Source organism: Eucalyptus grandis, chromosome 7 (genome assembly GCF_016545825.1).
Source record: "Eucalyptus grandis isolate ANBG69807.140 chromosome 7, ASM1654582v1, whole genome shotgun sequence".
NCBI lineage: Eukaryota > Viridiplantae > Streptophyta > Magnoliopsida > Myrtales > Myrtaceae > Eucalyptus > Eucalyptus grandis.
This window is the reverse complement of record NC_052618.1, coordinates 59989221-60012664: the sequence shown is the minus strand read 5'-3', so window position 1 is coordinate 60012664 and position 23444 is coordinate 59989221. Positions and strand designations below refer to the sequence as shown.

The 23444-nt window shown below is 39.5% G+C and overlaps 4 protein-coding genes across 5 annotated transcripts; 1 reads left to right on the top strand and 3 right to left on the bottom strand.

Annotated features, from left to right (window-relative positions):
* Positions 1 to 2484: 2484 nt before the first annotated feature.
* On the bottom strand, positions 2485 to 5201 carry LOC104454673 (transcription factor bHLH130). Its single transcript, XM_010069588.2, has 8 exons — positions 4996 to 5201; positions 4711 to 4797; positions 4041 to 4616; positions 3644 to 3912; positions 3400 to 3570; positions 3142 to 3207; positions 2983 to 3051; positions 2485 to 2891 (listed from the first exon to the last, which is right to left on the bottom strand). Exons 3-8 carry the CDS (start codon positions 4597 to 4599, stop codon positions 2847 to 2849), a joined length of 1179 nt encoding a protein of 392 aa, XP_010067890.2. The 5' UTR covers positions 4600 to 4616; positions 4711 to 4797; positions 4996 to 5201; the 3' UTR covers positions 2485 to 2846.
* A 2960-nt stretch (positions 5202 to 8161) lies between these two features.
* On the bottom strand, positions 8162 to 13192 carry LOC104454672 (SURP and G-patch domain-containing protein 1-like protein). Of its 2 annotated transcripts, none has more exons than XM_010069585.3 (9): positions 12977 to 13192; positions 12172 to 12612; positions 11250 to 11376; positions 10954 to 11060; positions 9989 to 10138; positions 9446 to 9559; positions 9153 to 9332; positions 8614 to 8792; positions 8162 to 8506 (listed from the first exon to the last, which is right to left on the bottom strand). In XM_010069585.3, the coding sequence occupies exons 2-9, from the start codon at positions 12578 to 12580 to the stop codon at positions 8480 to 8482; spliced, it is 1293 nt and encodes a 430-aa protein (XP_010067887.2). In that variant the 5' UTR covers positions 12581 to 12612; positions 12977 to 13192; the 3' UTR covers positions 8162 to 8479. The 2 variants fall into 2 exon arrangements, with proteins under 2 accessions (XP_010067887.2, XP_010067888.2); XM_010069586.3 differs by having other exon boundaries at positions 13033 to 13190.
* A 1939-nt stretch (positions 13193 to 15131) lies between these two features.
* Positions 15132 to 18536, top strand: LOC104454671 (putative tRNA (cytidine(34)-2'-O)-methyltransferase). The gene is made up of 7 exons (XM_010069584.3): positions 15132 to 15393; positions 15506 to 15618; positions 15963 to 16031; positions 16485 to 16543; positions 16809 to 16869; positions 16956 to 17009; positions 17708 to 18536. The coding sequence occupies exons 1-7, from the start codon at positions 15216 to 15218 to the stop codon at positions 17984 to 17986; spliced, it is 813 nt and encodes a 270-aa protein (XP_010067886.2). The 5' UTR covers positions 15132 to 15215; the 3' UTR covers positions 17987 to 18536.
* Positions 18537 to 20918: 2382 nt separating this feature from the next.
* Positions 20919 to 22264, bottom strand: LOC104454669 (DNA damage-repair/toleration protein DRT100). Its single transcript, XM_010069582.3, has one exon. The coding sequence runs from the start codon at positions 22171 to 22173 to the stop codon at positions 21079 to 21081; it is 1095 nt and encodes a 364-aa protein (XP_010067884.2). The 5' UTR covers positions 22174 to 22264; the 3' UTR covers positions 20919 to 21078.
* Between the last annotated feature and the right edge of the window lie 1180 nt (positions 22265 to 23444).

The window sequence follows — 23444 nt, the reverse complement described above, 5'->3', positions numbered from 1 at the left end:
GTTACCTAATTTGAATACTTATAATGTATTTGCTCATGGTATTATAGTCATGTACTCCTCCCAGTATTACAATACAAAAAGCTATCACAAGGATAAATTTGATGGTCTTTTGTATTTATATTGCAAAATACTCTTTTTTGAAATTTGATAATATAATTAATTCTAAATGTATACTTGTGTTCATTCACAAACTTCTCGTGTTGGTAAGGGTGATAGCTCTCGTAATCTATTCATCATTTGTTATCATTCTGGTTGCACACTTGGGCTCAATATTTACGGCTACAAATGAAGCATGCTTAATGGTTTGGATAATATTATTATTTACTGTTAATGGTTTGGCTGTTACTAGATGGGTAAAACTACTTCCTTATCTACTTTTTAGAAACAAATACACTTTACATTCATTAGATCTTTAGATGAAATAATACAATGTACATTGCAATTATCTTCTAGAAAAACAAGAATAGGAATTCCCCCAAGTGTTAAGGTCACTTTCTTGGGAAAATGTAGTTCTATGTCTAGAATTCTTTTTTGTTTTCTCCCTTCTATATTTTTTAGTTTAATATATACTTATAATCTTGCTTTAAAATGGTCACCATCCACTTGAGCACATTAGAAAAATCTCAAATAAAGTATATAGTATAGCTTGGTATCTAAGACCAAAAAGAAATAAAGAATATTTAAGAGGTGTCAATCTTAGCTTGAATTATTTTTCAGTACTAGCATAGCGTATTTAAATGATTTCCCATTAGTTAAATACAAAAGAGAAGTATGACACATTGAATTAGCAAGTAATATTTACTTAATAACTTAATATAGAGAAACACTCAAATGGATACCTCTTGGCTATAATTTTTATAAATGTTCAATTGAAAGTTTTCTTGTTTGATGTAAAAATAATGCTAAAGCATCCTTATATGTGCTTTAGATCATATCATCATCCTTTATTTTGTAACAAGTACCGTTGGCCCTATATCGATAATGATAGAAGTTTTTTTTTTTTAAAGTTTATAATGTTGGTAGTGATCATTGATTAAGATCTCCATTTTCTACAAATGGGCAATCTCGCAAGTGGATTTGCGGAGAAAGATTATGACAAGGCAACTGTAGTTGCGTCTAGGTTATTACAAGTACATATTTTGATGAATAATAATGGCTTTTTGAACTCTTAATCTTGTGAATTGGAGATTCTCGAGAGCCAAGAAAAGAAAAAATGAAACAATTAAAATTGCTTAGACTGATAGATTGAATGATAAGTAGTATTCAAGCATGAAAACAAAATACGTCCATAAATATTCAATATAGTAGAAAAAGCATACGTTTAAATTTATTTTATTTTTGTTGCATTGTCTCCAAATACACCATCAGACAAACAGTGCAGTACTTCAAGATTCTCTATAAAGTAAAACCAACATCATATTTAGTAGAAAATAACCGGATGTTTCCTCAAGTTATTCATTTGGCGAGACTCACACAAAAGATATTCCTATTGATTACGTCCATAGAGATCACGTGTAGGACACATGATCACAAGTGCTTGCTTGCTTTTGCATGTGGCCATGCATATGCACACGCTTGGATCCGAAAATGTAGGAGTCTGAACTATAGTAGTGTGGCCACCCATGTCAATATGGTTATAGATATTGGCCAATGTCAAATATGTCATTCTATTTTTTTGTTTGCTTTTCGCGTTTAGTGGGCTATGGACACAAATGTCCAAGATAACTAGCGAAGCACTATGCTTTTCACCCATATAATATCATAGCTAAGGCTTTCCAATTGCTAGTTAGGTATTTTAATTTTACAACTATTAAATCATGCAGATGGAAGTTGTGCTTGGCTTGAGACTTGATGTGATTGTTGGTGTTTCCTAAGATTTGGAAGTGGACTATTCTCAAAAGATGTCCATGTTCAACATCTTATTTTTGTGGACATTCCAGTATGTTCTCTCGAGTAGTTCAATATTTTCCAATAAGAATTTTCTTGCATAATTTGAGTAAATCATCTTTATATACATAACAGTTTGTTGTAGCTACACAAACCTTCAGTTTCTTGGCTTTTGTCTTTGAATGTGTCATTTTTGGATCATTGAATTTTGCTTACTTTGTATATTCCATGGCAAGCCCCTTATTTTGTTCTCATGATTTCCAAATATATTGATTTTCTCTAACAAATTTCTATATGCAGGTTTTAGTCTCCATTGTTACCATTGGCTCATTATTCCTTCTTTATAAAAGTGATGGTTTGTCGGAATATGGGACGCTTTGATTATACATATGGGTCTTCGAACCTTAACTAGTATTTGGAGGTATAGTTTCTTGTGTATTTTGAAATTTTCTGGATAAACTCTTTCATTTCTATATTATGAAATAGTAATTGCTTTGCTTGATGTGGTTTTGCAAAATGGGAAGTAGGATTGGACTTTGGCGCTTTCGTAGGGAGTGACTTCCTCACAATGTGTAGTAAAATTTTGGGGTCTCTTGCTTGATCTACACCTCTTAAATTCAATTCTGCCAAATATAATAGAAAATCGAGTACTTCATTGTATACAAAAACCAATTGACATGGCTTATATGATGCCGAATGATATATGTGGTCATCTTATTGCTGTAAATTAAAAGTTGAAGTGGTAGACTGCTAGTACTCATTCTTTCTGACGGTTTAAATGGAATGGCTCCTAAATTTCAATGCACCATACAACTTTTTCAATGAAAGCGATTACTTTCTATCCGTCTATCATGTGGAGTCTATCCATCTATCATGTGGAGTCGAGAGTAAGAGGTTTCCCATTTTGTAATTTGTAGAAGCAGAACGGGCAGAAAAGTACCAGAAGACCCTTCTTAGCATTATTTACTCGAACATATGCACTTTGCCTTACTTTCACTGAGCAACTGCACAAGAAAGTAAAAAGTTTGAAACGGATGGTTCGGTGGAATTCATGCTTGAGTGTTTTCAGAATGGATGGTGTCTTTTGATCATTACCTTAACCTGCTCTTGAAGGTCTTTAATGTACTCAAATGCCATATCCAGCATATCTGCTGTGCTCGTTTGCTGCCAAGAAGAAACCATGAAAATTGTTAGTTCTCTCCAAGTACCAACTATTCTGAAGCCATCCAAATATACAGAACTGGTCTCAGCTACCTTGTCAAAGTTTGGGAAAAGATCTTGCAATTTTCTCATCCTTTCACTGATGCGCCCTCTTCTAACCTGAAGATCACAAAACCCAGTTAGATCTTGGAAGAGCAGAGATGAGCATTTGGTTTGGACAAAGATATTAGCAACCGGCCATGACTACTTTGAGATCTAGGTAGTCATAGCCAATCCTACAAGAAACTCATACTTCTGGCGACATGGCTACTTCAAGATTTCAAAGGAATTAACATAGTTCTAGGAAATTACTCTCTCAGCTATGCTTCTTGGGTGGGTGGCACAACCTCGTTTCGCACGAGCTTTACAAGAAACAGTATCTTGAAAATGCAAAATATTTCCCACAGCAGCCATTTCAGTGGAAGTCTTGGGCAAGCTCAAATGGTGTGTCAACCCATGCGTCCTGTTTTGGGTCATGTTATCCTGATCAAACGGACTATCAGCAACTCAGAAGCATAAACATTGAGCAATATCTGAAAAAAGCTGCACCTGATACCTGATTTTCCATAGTGTGTATGCTGGAAGACAAGTTTGCATCCTCCTCTCTCACCCTCTTTAGGCCATTGAATGTTGTATTTTTCCAAGATTTTCTCATACGGTCTAGTTTGTTCTCATTCTCCATTTCGGCAATCTGAGGCATATGCCTTGAGGTTGAAATTGATGTGGACCTCAAATCTGTTTGACCAACTGATTTGGATTTACTACAAAAAGAACCATCTCCTTTACGCATTTCAAGATTCTGAGCATCTCTCCTGGCGTCAAAGCCTATAAGCAATAGATTCTGATCAAACAAGAATAATTTGTAGACAGATAAAACTTACCGAAATCAGACAAGAATAACTTGTAGATGGACAAATCTTTCAGAAATCATGATTGATTGCAAATGACAGTACCAATTTCGACAACAATGTTTGAAGTGAAACCAGCTGGGGAGCTACTCTGCCTGACAAGATTGGAGCGTTTTCCGCTACCCAATTCTGCAGGGGCATTACTTTGCAAAACCATGGAATTGGCTTCATCGAAGAAGCTCCCAAATCCAATAGAATTTGCTAAAATTTCATGATCCAGATGGCGGTGCACTGGGGAAGTACCATCCATGGCCGGAGATACACTAGTCCTGAAGACAACTTCTGACTCCTGCTTTACAGATCTCCGGCCATCCTCTTGCATATCATTAGATTCAAAACCATCAATCGACATGAGTTTGACAATGGCAGCATCCATTTCAGGGCTCAAAGGATGGGGATAGCTGTAATCCTCACATCCGATGTCACAACCGTTGCCATTGACCAAACAGTCGAAGAAAGAGCTTGGAGAAGACCGATATCGCATTAAGGAGGAGTTCAGTTGCTGCAAATGCGGTGGGTTATGCATAACCGACTCCATGAATCCTGGATCCTTTTTCAACTCTCCCTCTAAACATTCCACTCTTGGACTGAACAGGAGACTCATCGTATTTATGAAGATGCCTGATGGTAGTCAAATATATACATATATCAGAAAGAACTTTCCGGTACGATTCCTATATTCTTAATTAGTAAAAAGACATTCACCGGATAGTACCTTAACAGCTCTGCCTAGCTGCGAGTAGTGATCGATCTATTGGAGAACTCCGGGTTTGCTTAAGACCAAACTTCGAGTTCTTTTTTCCTGCAGCAATGGAAGAGAAGTCAACCTTTCTTCAAAGTATGAAAATGAAAGAAATCGCATAACTCATGACGAACCCAAATCAAATGCACGCGCCTATAATCTTGCGACTCACAATTCAGTGCTCAAGTTGGCCGCTTTAGACAAATCTAGTGCTAGCAGCAGAAACGAGAAGCACAGAAGACAAGTCAGGAACCGTACCAGTAATGAAATAACTCGAGTATCTTTCTGGGTTCCTGCCTTCTGGTTCTGCTTCATCCAAGTGGCTTCAAAACAGGAGGAGTCCGAAAGAGTCTCAGATCAAATCCAATCTTAATACCAGAGGCTAATTTGAGATCAACCGTACAGCGAGTCCTTTCTGGGAAAATATCCAAATGGGTTTACTCTATGGAGTAGAGTGACGCACAGTCTCAGGCACAATGGCGAGAAGAAGAGCCGAGGGACACATATATAGATGGGAAGAAGCCACGGGAGAGCAGCCAATGAAATTTTTTCTCCATTCAGTGAGTTTTTGTTTTATTTTTATTCAATTTTATTATCCATTCTTATCCATGGTAGTGTGATGTTATCCACGACACGTCATAATACAGATTTGAGTAAAACTGCCCTAAGATTAAGACGAAACCGCACTAATATGGTTCCTCGGTTTCGCAGGCGGTTTCGCAGGTTTGACAATATAATAACCGATTAAGAAAGGGAAAGAAAGCCGAAAATAAGGACCATGGAACTTGAATGTGTTCAAAAGCAGATGGTACTTTTGATTTGCTTATGGGTCAAGCGACTCTAATCTCCAATGGAGAGGCGAGAGGCAATTCAAAGATGACGTGGTGAATGGGTGGGGGTGGTGTTGGTGGTTTTTGGTTTGGAGGAAGAGCCACAAGTTGCTCTCCATCAAAGTTGGAATCTCGATTACTTTTATTAAACAATCCCAGGTTAATTGAACTTGCCCCTTAATTAAGCCGTGTGTTATAATGCTTAATGACAGTCATTTTCAAACCCCGCGACAGATCGCGTCGTCGCTTTACTTCTGTCAACATCCACAAATAAAAAGCAACTAATCTTCTCTATTGTTCACGTCTTAAGTTCTCTGTAGATGTTGTTCCACCATTTTCTTATATCCTCATTGATTTGTGTCTCGCTCATGCTATAACTGGTGTGTCGAGTCGGGCGATTTCCATTTCTCTTAGCATGTGTGATAAAGAAGGCAAAATCTAGAGATGAAAAGCATAATTGATCGGGGCCCTCCACCGCGTCAATCCATATCGATAAGAGCAGAAAATTATTGATTTTTCTCTCATGAAAGAGCAAGATTATTGAAAAGAAAGTTATTAGCATGATACCGGCGAAGGAATGTAGACGCACAATACTTAATTTTCCTTGAAAATTATGTACCGTGATGATTATATTAGGGTGATGCGGTCTCATGGTATTGCCGAATTAATTATGTTTAACAAGATTCTATATATGTGTATATGTTATCTCATTCCATGCATGTAAACAGGAGTGATGGATTTGATTGGTAAAATCGCGTGTGCAAAGATTAAAGCAATATGTACTTTTTGGGTTTGAAGCATAAAAAGTAAAAGGGGATCTCTTCCTCAAGGTGGCTGCCCAACTGCCCTATCAGCCTCGTTTGCATTCCATTACTCAGTGGGTCAACGCGATGAACCGTTGACTCCGACACGTCCTCATCCCAGGGTCCATCTATTCTTGACTTCAACTCCAGTCTTTAGCAGATTTTTCTGACTTCCATTGCACTCACTCGCAGCCTTTGCATAGGAAGTTAGGAACTCCCCTTTGAGGCATTGTCTAAAAACTGTCCGGATATTTAAGATTCGAATACACAACTAACTTTGCGGATCCATCATGGGCCGTCATCACTCCAATTGGAAAATGTCAACTTTGGCGGTCTGCAAGTCTGAAGAATGAGGGCAAAAAGAATAGAAAAAGGGAGAAAACATAATAAAGGAAGCAACCTAGGCAATTCATGACTCCACCAAAATTGACTTCCCTACTTCTATTCCTAATAATGCCACGAAAGTTCACACATGGCATTGGCGCTTCTGTGTGTAATCAGTTTGTAAAAGCCCGTTCAATTGACTTGCTTGTCCAGCAATTATGGGTGCCCCGGCTTATCCTCTCTAATTTTTTTGTCAGCTTCCTGGACTTAACCGCAACTCAAAAGTCAACTCTTACGCCTCTGCCCTTTCCAAATCATCATCCTGTTGACCATCATGGCTAACATTTTTTCGTAGAGATTACGACCGCTGGCGTTGCAGCCATTAATTTGATATCCTCATCACACGGGTTGCACACAAAAAGAGAAAGAAAGAGATTTCCCCCAAACGCATCCTAATAAACAGACATATCGCAAAACCATGTTGAAATCACGATTTATTGAAATAAAGGTCGAGCTCCCAGTTTCGTATTCAATTCTAAATGATTACCAGAGTATTAATAGGAGCGCTATTAGGTTGCCTGGAGGTAAAGCTTGGCGTAGACCCACCATGCACGTACAAACATTACTCTGGTGGGTCTACGCCAAGCTTTACCTCCAGGCAACCTAACGGCGCTCCTATTAAAACTCGATTATCTTTTCTTAATCCAAATTGCACCATCGTTTTCAGACTTACCTCACAAGTCAGACTCAGATGCTCTCACGCTCAAAACCCCTTTCTGTAAACAGGGGTGCACCATGGAAAACAATACCGTCAATCGATAAACGGTATTTCATAAAGTTAAAAGGGCCGTGAGGGTTTCAGGAATGCGGCAACATCACTGTCATTTCAGCGGGCTAGCCTAGGGCAGAAGTCGACCCCTTCATGTAGTGAATTTGGAAGTTTGCTCAAATCAGCTTTAAGGAAATTCTATTCTCCCGTGGCCTTGAATACTAATCCTCTATATCTAAACATTTCTCCACATTAGTTGCAACTATCTGTACTAGAAAAATAACCTTGAACGTCTCCGTAACTTGACTTTCTCATGTAGATAGTAATTTCTAATACTCATGCAACCCATAAGTTTATATATGAAAATGTAACTATTCATACACCTATATTTACCAATATTCATACTTAATTAGTAATTCTTTTATATAAATACAGTAACTTTCAATGGATTAGTAGTTAGTATTTATAATTCCCTCAAGTTCATCTAAAATCACCCCGCTTACCCTTGGGCACAGACCGATGCAAGAATGACAAGTGCCATTTTGCATGCACGTAAAGACTAATTGACTCCCACTTCTTATTCTAGTCATTTCCAGTTCAGTGCCAATGCGATCATGTCGTGCAACAACGGAAAGGAGTACATATATTCTAAGGAAGCAGCGAAAACCCAGGGTCGTCCCAGACTGTCCACACCTTCGTTTCCCAGTTATAAACCACATTTAACCATGTGTCATTAGTCTGTCAGAAAACGAGAATGTCGATCTGACATGTTTCAACAAAATGGAACGGCAGTAACGTCGCTCAATCTTTCAAAAATATCAGAACTATTGGCCTTTCTGACGAGAGAAACGATTGCATTCCCTATATATAACATAGAGGAGGTTCTTCAACATCAAAACAATTTGTCCAGCCACATCACAAACACAGTAACAAATTCGCCATCTTCGTACAACTACGACAAAATTACTTTTCCATCCCTTTTCTGCAGCAGAGGGACACCTTCATCCCAAAGTTCTTCAATAGTATGCTTTTCGAGGATTGTTCTGTAAAAGAGAGAACAATGAGTGAAGTCAATTTCCACACGTAACAAATACTAGGCACTTGAATGTGACACTAAACAAACAACTGAAAAGGTTAAAAAGATAATCACCAAAGGGTTTGGCCTGTATCGATATCCAAGCATCATCCGCTTCTTGTACTGCTCATATATATCATCATCTGGCGTCACCTCTCCCGGTTGATGTGCACCAACCCCCAAGTTGTTCGTCTTCACATCACCTGCCATGATTGGGTTGGAAATCCCACTTCTGGAGCTCCCCAGACCCTCCCCTGTTTTACAAGCCATAGCTTACAATCAGAAAGAATTCTCCATATAGGGTATTAGATAGAACTAAGCAACCTATTGACCCCGTGATTCAGAAAGACATTCAGTAGACTCAAAACTATAGACATTCAAAATGTGAATTCAGAGCCAGAATTTACAACTGACCAACGAACTACTGAAACCACAATAAACAAAAAGCTGACTGTTTAGAAAAACCACAAAGCACACATCAGTAAAACCAAGTCTAAAGTAAGCTGTTGTTAGCTACGATGAGCATCCAACCGGACATACTGAATGGTTACAGAAAAATTCTAATGGCATTAAAAAGAACTACAGTCATGGTAAGAGACAGAGAGAGAAAGAACCTTCTTTCCATCCCATCTTAGACAGAAGTTTGTGGCCAACATTGTCAGCCTGAATTTTAGCCTTCTCAGCAGCCTCTCTAGTTGCTTTCTGTGCAGCTACATCATTACAGTTTGATAAGAACTTTTCAAGCTCTTCTAGAGGAATGTAATCACCCATGTGATGACCCCTTTTTGCAGGACCTATAATGGAAAACATGACATGAGCTGAAAATTAATAAAAACCATCAAGAATAGACACTTAAAAGAAAATTACCCAGAGTTAGAAAACATATTTTATAAGACACAATACCAACCTTGGAGCGAAGCAGGTGGAGGCATCTCATCTTTCGACTGTTTAGGTTTCTTCCTCCTTTCCTCTTGAGCAGCCTTTTTCATGTAAAATTCCATCATTGCTACAGGATCTGCATCTGCCACACACAAGCAAGGATCCAAGGATCCAATTATTATAAATGACTGTCTAGTTAAGCAAGTAAAAGTACAAACCTGCAAAAGCAATTACCATGGGATGGATGACTATAATACTATAAAGCTTGAAAAGAGGCAGAAAAACTTTCATCAATGCCAGGCTTACACTTCCTCAATGACAACATGAGAACAAGATAAACTATATTTTGCACAATTTCCACTTTCTATTTCGGCGGTAAGGAGAAAGCATAGTAATATCACAAAATGTAACCCGCTAGTGGTAACACCTCAAAGAATAAAACAAAGTTTCGTTTTCAGTCTTAATCGTAATTCTAAGAATAAGAAAAGAACATTTCCAAAGTGACACTATATATTTATATGCTCGAAAGGACCAACATCTTCCCAGTTAGAATAAAACTAAATATAACTACCACTTTTCCCAGCTGATGTTGAATCAACAAATGCTCCTGGGCTATCCACATCTTCATACAAAGCAGAGGTCGGAATGTGATAATTCGAGGCATGCTTAAGTGACCTTTCAGGAGCAGGAGCAGACCTAGATGCTGGAATGCTAGAACTACCTGTGCCAATAAGAAATTAAAGGAGCCACATAAGAAAACAACATAGACTTTCAAGGGGACCCCAGAATGCGGATGGAGAAATAAAGACCTCAACATCAACTATGAAGTATAAAGGCTCATTTGTTTGGAATTAAGGTTTAAGAAAAAAGCACTTTTGCTTTGCCGCCTTAAATTGAAATATTTTCTAAATTTAAAAAGATTATGAAAAAACTATATGTTAATCTCAGATTATGAGTACATACTCCAATTCTAGCACAGAAATCAAACATACACATGCACAATGTGTCACATGCACAATACGCAAAGCATCCAAGTTTTGATACTATACAAGGTATGCTATTTTGTGAAAAACGACCTATGGGAAGGAAAAAATCTTTTAGCCGTACACCGTAGAAACTATAGAGCCACAAGAAATTATGATTGAATGAAAGCCGTTACTTCCACAATGAAAGTGCTAAAAGGTTACAGATAGATAATTAGCATTACATTGACCTCATAAGCATGCATATGACCAATTGACTGCAGGCTCCTAGAGAAGATGTGTAATTTGAAACTATTTAATGTGAGTGTTGTCCATATATTGTGCAAACTTCTACTCTTGCCTTCACTTGGAAAACTCACTGCTCTCCTAGTTGAATACATGATTTGTTATTGCAGTGACCTCAGTTTGTTTAATAAACTAATAGATTGATCTCCATGTATAAGCAAACTTTAAGAACATATGAAGGTATTAATTTCTTCAAAATCGGTAATCACACCAAGAGTAACTACATTAGTCTACTGACCGACCAAATAGATATAGTTCAATCACCAACCACTTTGAGATTTTTGGGAGTCCCCAGACTGTTTAAGGGCTTTCTCCTCCTCAGAAAGCCTGTATTCATAATACCGGTAGTCTGCACAGGCCTCATCAAATAAAAACCTGTGTAACAGAAAGAACAACAGAACGATCTAAGTTAGTGACAGAGTAACAGGGCACCCATGCAAGTAAGATCAAAATGCCAGCATCAATCAGGAAAAGAAATATAAATGTGAGTTGAAAAAAGAAACAATCGTAAACTGGAAACCACAGGAGAAACATGGTGTTTGCATGTAGTTGCATAAAACATACTTGAAAGGCGTATCTCCAGGGTTCTTTTGACGAGTAACATGTTCAAGTTGCCTTCCATGTTTGGCCACAAAATTTGCTAGTCTATCAGCGACATTCTTTACTGTAGGATCACTTGGAGAAGGGGGTGCTGCATATCACTTATAAAACTGATTAAAAGCGAGAGCATGCACAAGGGAATGCAAAGTACTCTTGCAGCGGCTTGACACAAGTTCCATTGAACATCATTTGCCACCCAAGCTCATAGGTACTTAAGCAAAAAGCTGCATTCACGAGACAAGAAACATTCAAGAATGTTTTTTTTTCTTGTCAACAACCAGCTTAAGAGTAGAAATAAATTTTCTCAAAGACTGTACTTGAAAGAGGAAGTAAATCCCAACCATGCAATGATATCATCAATAAAATGATGCAGATAAAGTTAAAATCATTATAATGTGAGATATCTGTCTCAAACATCAGGCCCAGATGACTCCAGTAATCAACATTTCAAGGCACTAAATGTGAGCCATCTCCAGCATCTTTAACCTGGGAATTCTAAGTTTCTGTAATTTCTGAATTTTCAGATAAGTAAAGTAGATGCAAGAAACCGATAGAAGCATCAGCATAAAGGACAGTAAACCAATACTTTACCTGTGCGCGACACATTCATCTAGACATAAAATTATTGTGCAATCCAACAATTATATCTAGAAGGACTGTGGCCATAGGCTTGGAGTGGGGGAGGCTGCACGGGTGGCAATAAATTTAACTCCCTGTCCCTTGAATCAGATTAGGCTGATTTGTACAAAGCAAAACCACCCCAAAAAAAAAACCCACAAAGATAAATAAATAATCATGAAAACAAAAGGGACCCTAAGCAGGGCCAGCTCCACAAAAAGAGGCAATAGATGCAGCAGACAACCCATATGCTGACAAGTATCATTACCAATATCATGTTGTCTTGATGAATGCTTGGAGATATCTGATTGACCTAATCTCTGACGTTTCATTGGCGAACTACCCATATCGATCCTATAATCAGTTTCTTCTTCCTCCTCATCTCCGCCTAACTTAGCTGGACGTGCCACCAGCTTCGACTTCTGTTTCAAACTGAATGCAAGTTTTCCACCTGAAGCAGCCTGAAGTGGCTTGCTTGTATCATTAGTTTTATTGTAGACGTGAGTTTTACCACCAGCAGTGCTGGGGACCTTAGCTGCTGATACAACTTTAGCTGGTTTAGAGCTTTCCAGCGAAGCACCCGCTTCCTTCTTCCCTTCGTTCTCTTTCTCTTGTTGAAGCTGCTTGAACCTCAGCAGGAACGAACCGTCATTCACAAAAAGATTGGGATTGTCCATGGGCAAAATTCCAACTTGCCTAGATAAAGTCCCTGAGTAGAACAGATGCTTCTCAATAATCTAAACAGTACACCGAAATTAGCTCTTTCTACTTGCAATCACAATAGCGATGAAATCACGAACCGATTCCAATCAAAAGATACGCTAGAATTCAGAATCAGACGGGACTCCTTTTGCAGTACAAAATTCAGAACAAATAACCTAGCGGCAAGAATGCGGAAGTTCTTTAAGAAAAGCATATGCATCGGAGGCGTTGCCCTTGTTTCTTAATTCCATTCAAACCCATAAGTTTGATCCACAGGACCAATTCGAGAGGATACATAAATGACAGGGAAACTGCTACCGATTGAATCCAAAAGAAACCAAAAAACCAGCAATCGAGAAAAGACCCAGCACCCTTAGCAGCAGATGCAAACGAGCGAGATTATCCGCCAAGAAGCGTCGGGCATCACCTCAGGCTCCCGACGGCGACGGAATTGGAAGCTCGACGGTTGGGCTGGGTTGGGTTGGGTTGGGCGCTAGCTCAAATTCATTCGGTGGTCAAATCGCCGGAAAAGGCCGCGGGTCGAAGAAATCGGTATCTGATCTCAAATGGTGAAAAACGAAGGAGGGACGATGTCCGTGCAATTTGGATTTTATACTGGTGCCGTGTCGAAATATCTTTTTTTTTTTCTTTTCAGGACCCCAAAATTCTCCCATTTTTAGACTTGTGGCACGCGTGAATTTTAGCTTTCAGCGCTATCACTGGGCATTCCTTACAACGTCTGCCTCTGTGTACCATGGAGTTTCGCAGTTTGGCAAAAACACCCTGCTTCGCTATTACGTTTGCAAATACAACCCCCCTCCAATTAGTTATCACACGAGTTACTATCGAGAAATCCGAGATGACGTATAAAAAATGGCATTTCATACTCCATTTCTAGTTTAGCCATCATGTCGGCTCTCAGATGGCAAATCGAATTTCCCTTCCATAAAAAGTCTTCTCAAAAGCAAAGAAGAGGGTTTTCTCGATTCAATTTCAGCTATTTCCTCTTCATTCAAAAGGTGGAGGGCTGTCGAATGAAAACATTGATGAAGCCTTCAGGAAATTTACCCAGTTTATCTTTCGTCAGGTTCGTCCTTGCAATTGCAAATGAGGAAGAAGTCGATATCTAATATAGTTAAGGGATGAATATGCAAAGGAGTGGGAAAAGGAAAATGAAATGGGATGGTAAGATAGGGGTGTAAATAAGTCATCTCAAATCAATGCATACATTGCAAAATCCCTCTATGATAAAATGCATTTTTATTACAAATTACAAATTTTTTGGCTAATAGATAAAAGGATTAAATGGTATAATTCTTTTGTTTTGTTGGTAGATTTGAGGATTAGAAACATGACTATTGCTTTCCAATTAACTGTTTTTGCATTAATTGCTACTTCATTAATTTTAGGCTATATTTAGTCGTTCAGATTTTTAATCAAGATAGGATTGGATAGTATATGATATGAAATCCATAGAATTTTAATATATCATATCCACTGTTTGGTGATTACAATAATAAAATTGAATATATTCACACTATATTATATATATTATATGGTATAAACGACACATTAATAAAAATGAACTAAAATTTCTTTTACAAATAGAGATAGTAAAAATCTTTCGCGACACTCTAGCTTATTTTATTTTATTTTCCTCTATTTTATTAATTAATTTCTTTTTATTTTCCCCCTCCCATCATTCTTTAATAAAATTTTATTAAATAGTAGACTATACTAGTATAACCAAAATACTCAAATACCTAAAATATATATTTATATTTATATATTGAAATTATTTTATAAAAATAATTAAATTCGAATATATAAAAATAAAAATAATATGAAATTAAAATAAATAAATTGTTACTTTTTGTTATTTTGAATTTCTTATATTATGGTTCAAACATTATTTATATTGAGATATAATTTTAATTTTGTTAATTTAAAAAATTTATCATTCGAGAAAATAGCTATCTCTTGCGTCATTCTTACTTACTTTATTTTATTTGCTTTTTTATTTTATTTTCCTCTTTTTTTTTTTTTTTCCCTTCCCACACTTTCTAATAAAATTTTATTAAATAGTAAATAGTACTAGTATACGTAAAATACTAAAATACATAAAATATATAATAAATATAAATATATTTTAAATTTATATATTGAAAATATTTTATAAAATCTAATTAAATTCGAATATATAAATTAAAATAAGATTAAATTATCTTTTTTTAATTTCTTATAATAGAATTTAAATATTTTTATATTGAGATATAATTATAATTTTATTAATTTAAAAAATTTGTCATTCGAGAAAAATAATTTTTTTATTATGAATATTAGAAATTCTATCATCTTTAACCCATGTCTCTGATGAGATAATTTTATTTAATTTAATCTCCCTTATATTCTATTTTATCCCGTTTTGATCCAACACTAAATATAAGATATAATAAAAAATTTATCTCGAATTTTAGGAAAATCGTCAAACGTAGTCTTATTAATTAGTGTACCCGCTGTATTTGCTTCTCCCGTGGGGAGGAGCTTGGTGCTTCGCCCCTCATCCGCAGCAGCAGAGAAAGCAGAGGCGGAGGAGAAGGCCTTCCATCCATGAAAACCCTAAGCGGGATTACTCCTTTCCCCTTTCACTTCCGCCCCGGACCTCCTCTTCTTCGTCCTCCCGGCTTTCCTCTCCTCAACTTCAAGCGTTGCCCTCCTTTCCGTTCCTCTCCGAGCCTCTCTGTCTCTCCCCCTTCGTCTCTCCGTAAGCCCTTCCTTCTATATTCCGGTGTGTGACTTGCTTGTGTGGATTGATGCTAAAGTTTTGAGCTTTATCGCCGCGTATATATATATGTGTGTGTGGCTCCTGTTCAGTTGACCTTCTTCTTGTGCGGGTGCAGCTGCAAAGGAACATGGGGACAATGAAGGGGATTCGCTGCCGCTTGTGAACGGGAAGTCGCTCCAGGGTCCTTCGCCAAATAAGTTCCTTCAAGTCGTTTTAGTGTCTCCTCAGGTAGGATTATAAGACCGCCTGCGTTACATTTGCTTGCTCATTAAATGAATGGTGGAGGTTGCATTTCTTATGTGGCTGTTCGATTTTTTACCTGCATTGGTTGAGCTAGTTCAATTAAGGAGGATCATATTTGGGGTATAGACCGACAGATGGCATTATTGATTAGTAATTCAGACAGTAGCTAGTTTACTTTATATCTACTATCTTTCGTGGATTCAAGAAATCTTCAACACTGCAGAATGCTGAGAATTGTGTTATTTATCAAGTTGACACATTGAAGCCTTATTTTCTTGCATAACTGAGTTCCTCAGTTTCTCACTTTTGCCTTACGTTGTTCTCGGCAGATTCCTGGAAATACTGGTTGCATTGCAAGGACATGTGCTGCATCAGCCATCGGCTTGCATCTTGTTGGGGTGCTTAGTTTGTCCCAACCGCTTGAGCTTTTCTTTAGTGAACTTTGAAGGCATTCCTCAGTGAAACATATGTTGACGAGTCACTGATTATTTGTGATTGTCACATAACATCCAATTTCTTTTGATGCCTTTAGAGCTTAAACTAGTGTACCATGTTTTAGTAATATTACTACTGGAATTCTTAATACTATATCACTACTTGAATTCTATGTCTTACCAAAATAGTGATGTAACTGTCCAAACTCTGTGCGGTGTACTGTCAGGCCAAAGGCTATCTTGGATAAGTGCTGGCATTCAGTATATCTATCACTGCTATAAGCTACTTGAATTGACTGCAGTTTTGTTGACTTGCTGTGTGCATAGAGATGTTTGGTTATCTTAAAAACTAAGATCGATGGCAAGTTTGTTAACATGGGCTCTCTTTTGTATTTTTTTTTTCCTCTGTCCCTTCAGCCACTAGGTTTTCAGGTGGATGATACAAAACTCAAGCGTGCAGGATTGGATTACTGGCCGTATCCTCCTCAATGCAGTATATCTATTTTGTGTAATGTTTTTTTTCTGAAAATAGCGCAGATTTGAGGGCCTTTAGAGTAATTTCTTTCACTTTTTTTCATGTTCAAATTACAGTGGACACTCTTCAAGGATATCCTCTTTATATGTTACAGAATTCAGCAAAAATATGGAGCTTTGTGCAATCACGTGTTTTTTTGACCCTGCTTCATCCTTTGATTATCTATTTTGATCCTGTTGTACGGTTTTAATTGACGGTATATCTAGATATGTGGTTGTCAAAGTTCATAATTCGTGGGCTGAGTTTCAAGACTACTTCAGGAAGCAGGTATTTCCATTTCTAGTAGATGAATTAGAAAAAGAACCTCTAGTGTGTCCTTTATCCCATCTTCTTTCGCTTGCTATGTGTTGTAGGATGGTGAGAAAAGATTGCTGGCATTCACCAAACGAGGGACAGATATACATTCTGTGAGTTAACCATCCTTATGTAATTCGAATCTATGATTTTTGACCCTACCTTACAAGGAGATGTAACTTGAATCTGTGCATCTTTTCTAAACGATCACTTTCCCTCAGCTAGTACACACATATAAATTGAGGATTAGCCAGCAAGTTCATTGAACCGAAAATTGGTTTGGTGGATAAATCCACGTAGAATGGCTACAATGGTAGTCTTACAAGCTATATCTTTCGGTTTCCACAGTACTGTTAAAAGTTACCTTCCAATTTCATCAAACTATCTAATTCATGCTATGTCATTTTTGTACTAGATAAGATTGAACAATGTTTAGTATCACACTTCTTCGTAGATGTACCGGTTGTAACAGTGCTTCTCCCCGGCAGAAGTTTTGTTGGAATGTAAGATTGTTCACATCAGAGTGAACGAATAACATTTTTTTTTGGCCAAAAGGACAGACACGGGACAGAATTATTTGAACAATTTTTATAGCTAATCCGGTGTTGTTGCAAAGCAAATGCAAATAATTTTCTAGTAGAGAAGCCAGAGAAGCACATATACTCAATTTTATGGCTCTCCCCAATTGACCCAAGCAGACTCTGCCGTGTGCTTTTGGAGGATCTTGTGTTGCTCTGGTCTCTTTGTAGAACAAACTAACTAGTGCGGTGAAACAGAAAAGATTTAATATTTCAATCTATTCATGTTGCAGGATTTTTCCTACAGAAAGGGTGATTGGCTTGTGTTCGGCTCTGAAACTTCTGGACTGTCAAATGAAGTCCTGCATGATTGCAAGAGTGAGACATATGGTGGTGGCACCCTTCGGATACCAATGGTTGAAACTTATGTTAGATGTCTTAACCTTTCTGTGAGCGTGGGAATTGCTTTGTATGAGGCATGCAGACAGTTGAACTATGAGCAGCTACGATCATCATCAAGCACTGCTAACGACTATGAGCAAGCATTCATTACAGAAGATATTTTTGCCTGAAACATTGGCGTAGTGGCTGTTGAAATTTTTTTTTATTTTCAAGGAGATACATCAGAAGTGAGCCATTACAGAGTGCAGCTTGACTATGGCTTGTGCCAGGAAGACGTTCGTTGAATTGGATCAAAGAACATGCTATTTAAATGCATAGTAGATCCTGCTCTGACTTCATCCCAGCACTGTCTAAATTGCCAAAGCACTGTAGAAGAGAATACAATATTTCTGTCATGAATTGTTGGCTGTAGTTCTTGAAGAATGCTGGATGTTCTGCTGGATGTTCTGCTGATGGGGCCTTTACAGCTTCACAAAGCTGATCCAAGTTGCTGGTGAAATCTCCATTTAGTTGACTGGTTTGTGGTAATCAGTCTGAAAGGTTCGTAATCTTTGTTTATTAGCTTTTCTTGGATTAAGTAATAACTATTGAGAATGAGAGTTATTGGGCCGGTTAGTCCATAACCTTTTACTTATCGTCAATGGGAATGGAAAATATTTGTGACCTGATTGTATGCACGACTCTTCTGCACTTTTTGGAGCGAATGAATTTGGGGTAAAAGGACCTTCTTCTATGCTTGCAGATCAACATTGATCTACATACTGGGGCGGGATCACTATTTCTGAGGTTTTAGAAATTTGCTCCTCAGATTTCTCCTTGGCAAACGATCGTGTGATTTTGAATTCATGGCATAGGAATTAAGGAAGGTTTGGTGGCTGGGAGACCGAGTGGGTAGTTCACGAGGTTCAGTAATTCGTGCAAGCATGACCTCATCAGATCATAACTTGACTTCAAATTCCTTCTTAGAATGGAGGTATGGTGTTCTGGGACAAGCGTTGGCCATGACTGATGAGGTCCTCTACTTTGTTGGGGAGTAATATTGCATCATGCATTAGGAGATTGATTTACTTGGAATTGATATGTTTTCAGTCTGCAATCGTTGGCCGTTGAAGAATGAGAGGTGATGGTTTACTATTTATGAATTTCCCAGGGATGTGAAATAATCGTGGCCCGGTGCCGTTGGACATTGAATGCGGAATTTAAGTTAAGTCTGAGTTGGCTCGTTGAAGGTGCTTAAACCGAATTCCCGTGGCTCTGGCTTTGGCTTTCGTGGAAGCGAGGGAGATTCATTCGCATGTGAGGACCTTGAATTATGTTCCGGATCACGACAGCGCGATCCCATGTTCTCTTCCCTGTTCTTCCTTGTGTGTGTCGGAAGATAGGGCCCCCCCTCCCCTCTTCTGCTCCACCTGAGATCCCGCCGCGTGGCTCCCTCTCTTCCCTTGATCTCATCCTCGAGTTCCGTCTCCAAAATTCAATTATGGTAATCTCACATGATACACCCACATAATCCAATTGTGTAACAATAAAGATAACCCTTGGGAGTTTGACCATGTGTGGACACATTCAGTCGACCATCCCGCATTCTGCTTCACGGTTGCTGACTCGCAATACCTATTATAGCCAAAACCCATTGAACAATAAGAGTGCTTTCTTGGTCGAATACAATGGAGTCCAGTACCTCGACACTCAATAGACTCTCCTTATGAAAATGCAATCGATAATTTCCACCGCCAAACTCGATCATTTCAATAGGAGAAAGAAAATTAGTAGCTTGACATGACAGTATGTTTCTCGGGAAACACTACATATTTTTCCGGTGAAAAGCAAACCTAATAATGATCCATTGGCGAGAGGATTTGCTTTAAGAGAAATTGCCGTCCCATGATCATGTCGGAGAAAGTGCATTTTAAGGTGAGATGATGAACCAAACGTTGGGAGGCGCACAATGACATTAACGTATAAGGATGGATATAAAGTAAAAGGGACCAATGCACTCCCCTCACTCACATGGGACTTCGTGGATTTGTTGATATCACTCTGTTGTCTTTCTCTGTTTCTCCCATTTTGATCATCACATGGGGGCACTGGGCATTGACAATTGACAATTGGCAACCAAAAAGCAGCAAGCATCCCAGTGGGGTTCCCTCTCTATCATTATCCTTTTTTGGGATTAAATCCACACTCTTTCGACGTATCTTGGAAAATTGTGACGGCACTTTTTCCCGTAGTCTCTTAACTTTCCCGTGCATTGATGTTAACGTTACGAGTGTGTGTCGACATATTTCATCTCTCTTTTGAATTAGCGTCTACAACCCGACCCCCCCAAACCCCTTCTCTAGGAGAAAAGGTGAGGCTCGTGATCCTCATCGATCATATTCGTGTGGGCCCACCTACAGTAAGTAAATTAGGAACGCCGCACACACGAATTAAATTACGATAAGACTAACTTCGATATTATATTAGGAGGTCCAATTCTAAAACTTAAGTTAATAGTGTAAAGGGTGACCACATACATATAAAAGCCATATAAATGCTATGAATATATCAATCATTTAATGTCTAATTTGAAGAGTGGACAAGCTACGTGCAAAAAGATCACTCGCTAAAACGTGAAGCTCTGTGTGGAGCAAAGAGGGAGACCATCAATTGATATGTAGATAGTGATTCCCTACCAACTAGCGGCTCCACATGTAGGGAGCTAAGCTTTGGTTATGTGTACAACGGCTTTCGACTATGCGGGCGTTGTGTTTGCATTCTATAGGTAAGGAAATTAGCATTCTTGGAGTTCGATGCCTAAGCTCTCTAGATTAACGGTTTCACCAACTACACCTACATCTTTTCGAGGTTTCTGGTTGGGTTGTGCTAAGTTTTCTTAGTTCACCTAGTATCCAGGCTTTATCACACGTTCAGATCCTCCTCTCCTAAAGGCGAATCTATTTGAAACATGAAAAGGAGAAGGACGAAGGAAGTTGCAGGAATGTGGAAAGAAAAACATTATCGGACGACGACGTGTGGAAGAAAGAGAGCACATGATCTTATCTCGCCATGTCCGAATCTTTCAGCCAAAATTCGGTGACCGTTCTTCACGTGCCCTGCCCATTTCCCCATCCAACATAGATCCTTTTCTTATATCACAACCTTAGGATTCCCATTAAACAATAATATTACACACGTTAAGCTCGTCGACCTGCTCTTGACATGTCCTGAAACTCGGACGACCACACCCATGTAAAAAAAAAAAAAAAAACAGAGTATGGGATTAACAAGTCCTCAAGGGATTCCCGCACAGACAGTCGTTGTTGGCAAACGACGACGCTTCGAGGTGCTCGAACGGCTCGCCAATGGGGATGGGCCCGCACAGGTGGTTGTGACTCAGGTCCAAGTGGCCGATGTACTTGGCCGACGACAGCGATCCCGGTATCTTGCCTTTCAGATTGTTGTGCGACAAGTCCAGCGCCATGAAATACGAGTTCGACCCGAACACGTCCGGAATCTCCCCCTCGATCCAGTTCCGGCTGAGGTTCAGTATTCCCATGCCCGCGTCGCTCAACAGGCTCGCCGGCAACTTGCCCGACAGCCAGTTACTGTCCAGGGTCAGCGTCGACAGCACCCGCATTTTGCCCAGCTCCTCCGGGACCCAACCGTTGATATGGTTCATCGACAGGTCCAGGTCCGCCAGCCTGTACATGGTGGCTATCGAGCTCGGGATCGTCCCATTCAGCTGGTTCCGGCCCAGCAGCGCCCGGCTCAGCATCGTCAGCTTCCCGAAGTCCGCAGGGATCACGCCTGAGATCCTGTTGTTCCTGAGGTCCACGTGCATGAGGCTCGACATCTGGACGATCGACGCCGGGATCTCCCCGGAGATCTGGTTGTCCGCCAGGTTGAGGACCGTGACGCGGCGGAGGTCTCCGATCGCCGGGGGGATGCGGCCGGAGATCTTGTTGCCGACCAGGTCGACGACGCGGAGGGAGGAGAGGGAGGTGATGCAGGCGGGGATCTCGCCGGAGATGCCCTTCCAGTCGGCGAGGATGAGGTTGGTGAGGCGGTCGAGGCGGCAGATGGAGGGGTTGATGGTGCCGGTCATGTAGCCGGAGCGGCCGGCCTTCTCGAAGATGGGGTCCTCGGACTCGCCGCGGAGGTTGATGTCGGCGACGCGGGCGACGGTGGGGTCGCAGCTGATGCCGTACCAGTTGCTGCAGCAGTCGGTGCCGGTCCACGAGTTGAAGATGCCCAGGTAAGGCTCGCTCAGCGACGCTTTGAAGGCCAGGAGAGCTTCCCTGTCGGACGCCGGACAACCGCTCACCGCCCGAGCCAGCACCACCAGCAGCAATGCAGCACCGAACCACAGCCTCATCTCGCTCTATGCAGCCGTAAGTAGGAGCCGAGTGGAGTGTCGAAATGAGCAGAGAGTGGAAAGATGGCGGAGGTTGAAGATGGAGTGCGTCTCAGCTCTGAATTTAATGAGGTCCTTTGGACCAAAATGCCCCTGGCATAGTGTCGTATTTGCGCAGGATGCCATAGATTGGGCAGGCTACAATCGCACATGCAGGATGCAATAGATTGTCTCGCCTGTTTCTTCTCTCTTTTTTAAATTATTGTGGATGAGGATAATGGTCTTGCATGTGTGTTAAGTTGTTAACCTGAAGAACATTGGTCCACATTTCCATATTAATATCAAATTCTTGTTTTCCAAATTACTAGTTCCTTTTTTTTTCTCATTTCATTGGTTCCATTTAATTAAGAACAATACTTACTATTGATAGATGTGTCACGAGCATATTAAAGGAATTACAATTATATTGAGACTCGTTAGCATCTTCCATACTTCTATTGTGAGCATGAAAATGGTAATTAACCCAAATGACAATTATCAAAATACTTGCCGATAAGTAGATTGATGACAACATAAGCGGGTTCCCCGTGAATTGAAGATATTGACCATACTTCATCATAGAAAAATCAGCAGCACATAACACAACATGGGCTCCAGAAATCCCAACGATAATGAGAGCTCCATTATTTTCCCGAATCCAATGATTAAAGGCACGTTCATTTTGATGATACCGCCCTTTCTTTTTACCTTTTTCACTGAAATGACAAAAATTGACGCTGTCGGCTTTCCAGTGAGAGAAAGGGAGAGAGGGAAAGCAAGATGGGAATATCTGCTTTGGGAACATGGCTGCTTCAGTGCTTCCCCCAATCATCTTTGCTAATTTTCCGTTTGCATCATCCCAAATCAACGGCAATACCCGAGATGTTCTCTGCTTTACTATCTCGAATTGCGTGAATTATATCGGATCCTCAATTTTACCACTCGCATAAGCAAGAGCGCCTTAGCAGATAACAGTCATGTAGCTTAAACCTATGAACAAAGCAAAGCATATCTACATCTTTACCCCAATTCTGAATCTCGCACATTTATTGGCACTCGAATCCCCGTATGACTTTTCATGACATAAAAGAGAAATGTGATCAGAATAAAGATTGGTTCAATCATTTCAGAAATCGATGGAGACAAATTAAAAAGGCAAAACTAATGATGACCATTATTAAACAAGTAACTTTAGGAACTAGAAAAAGACGGAAAATTTCAAATGGTAAATAAGAGATTCAGAAACAACCCAA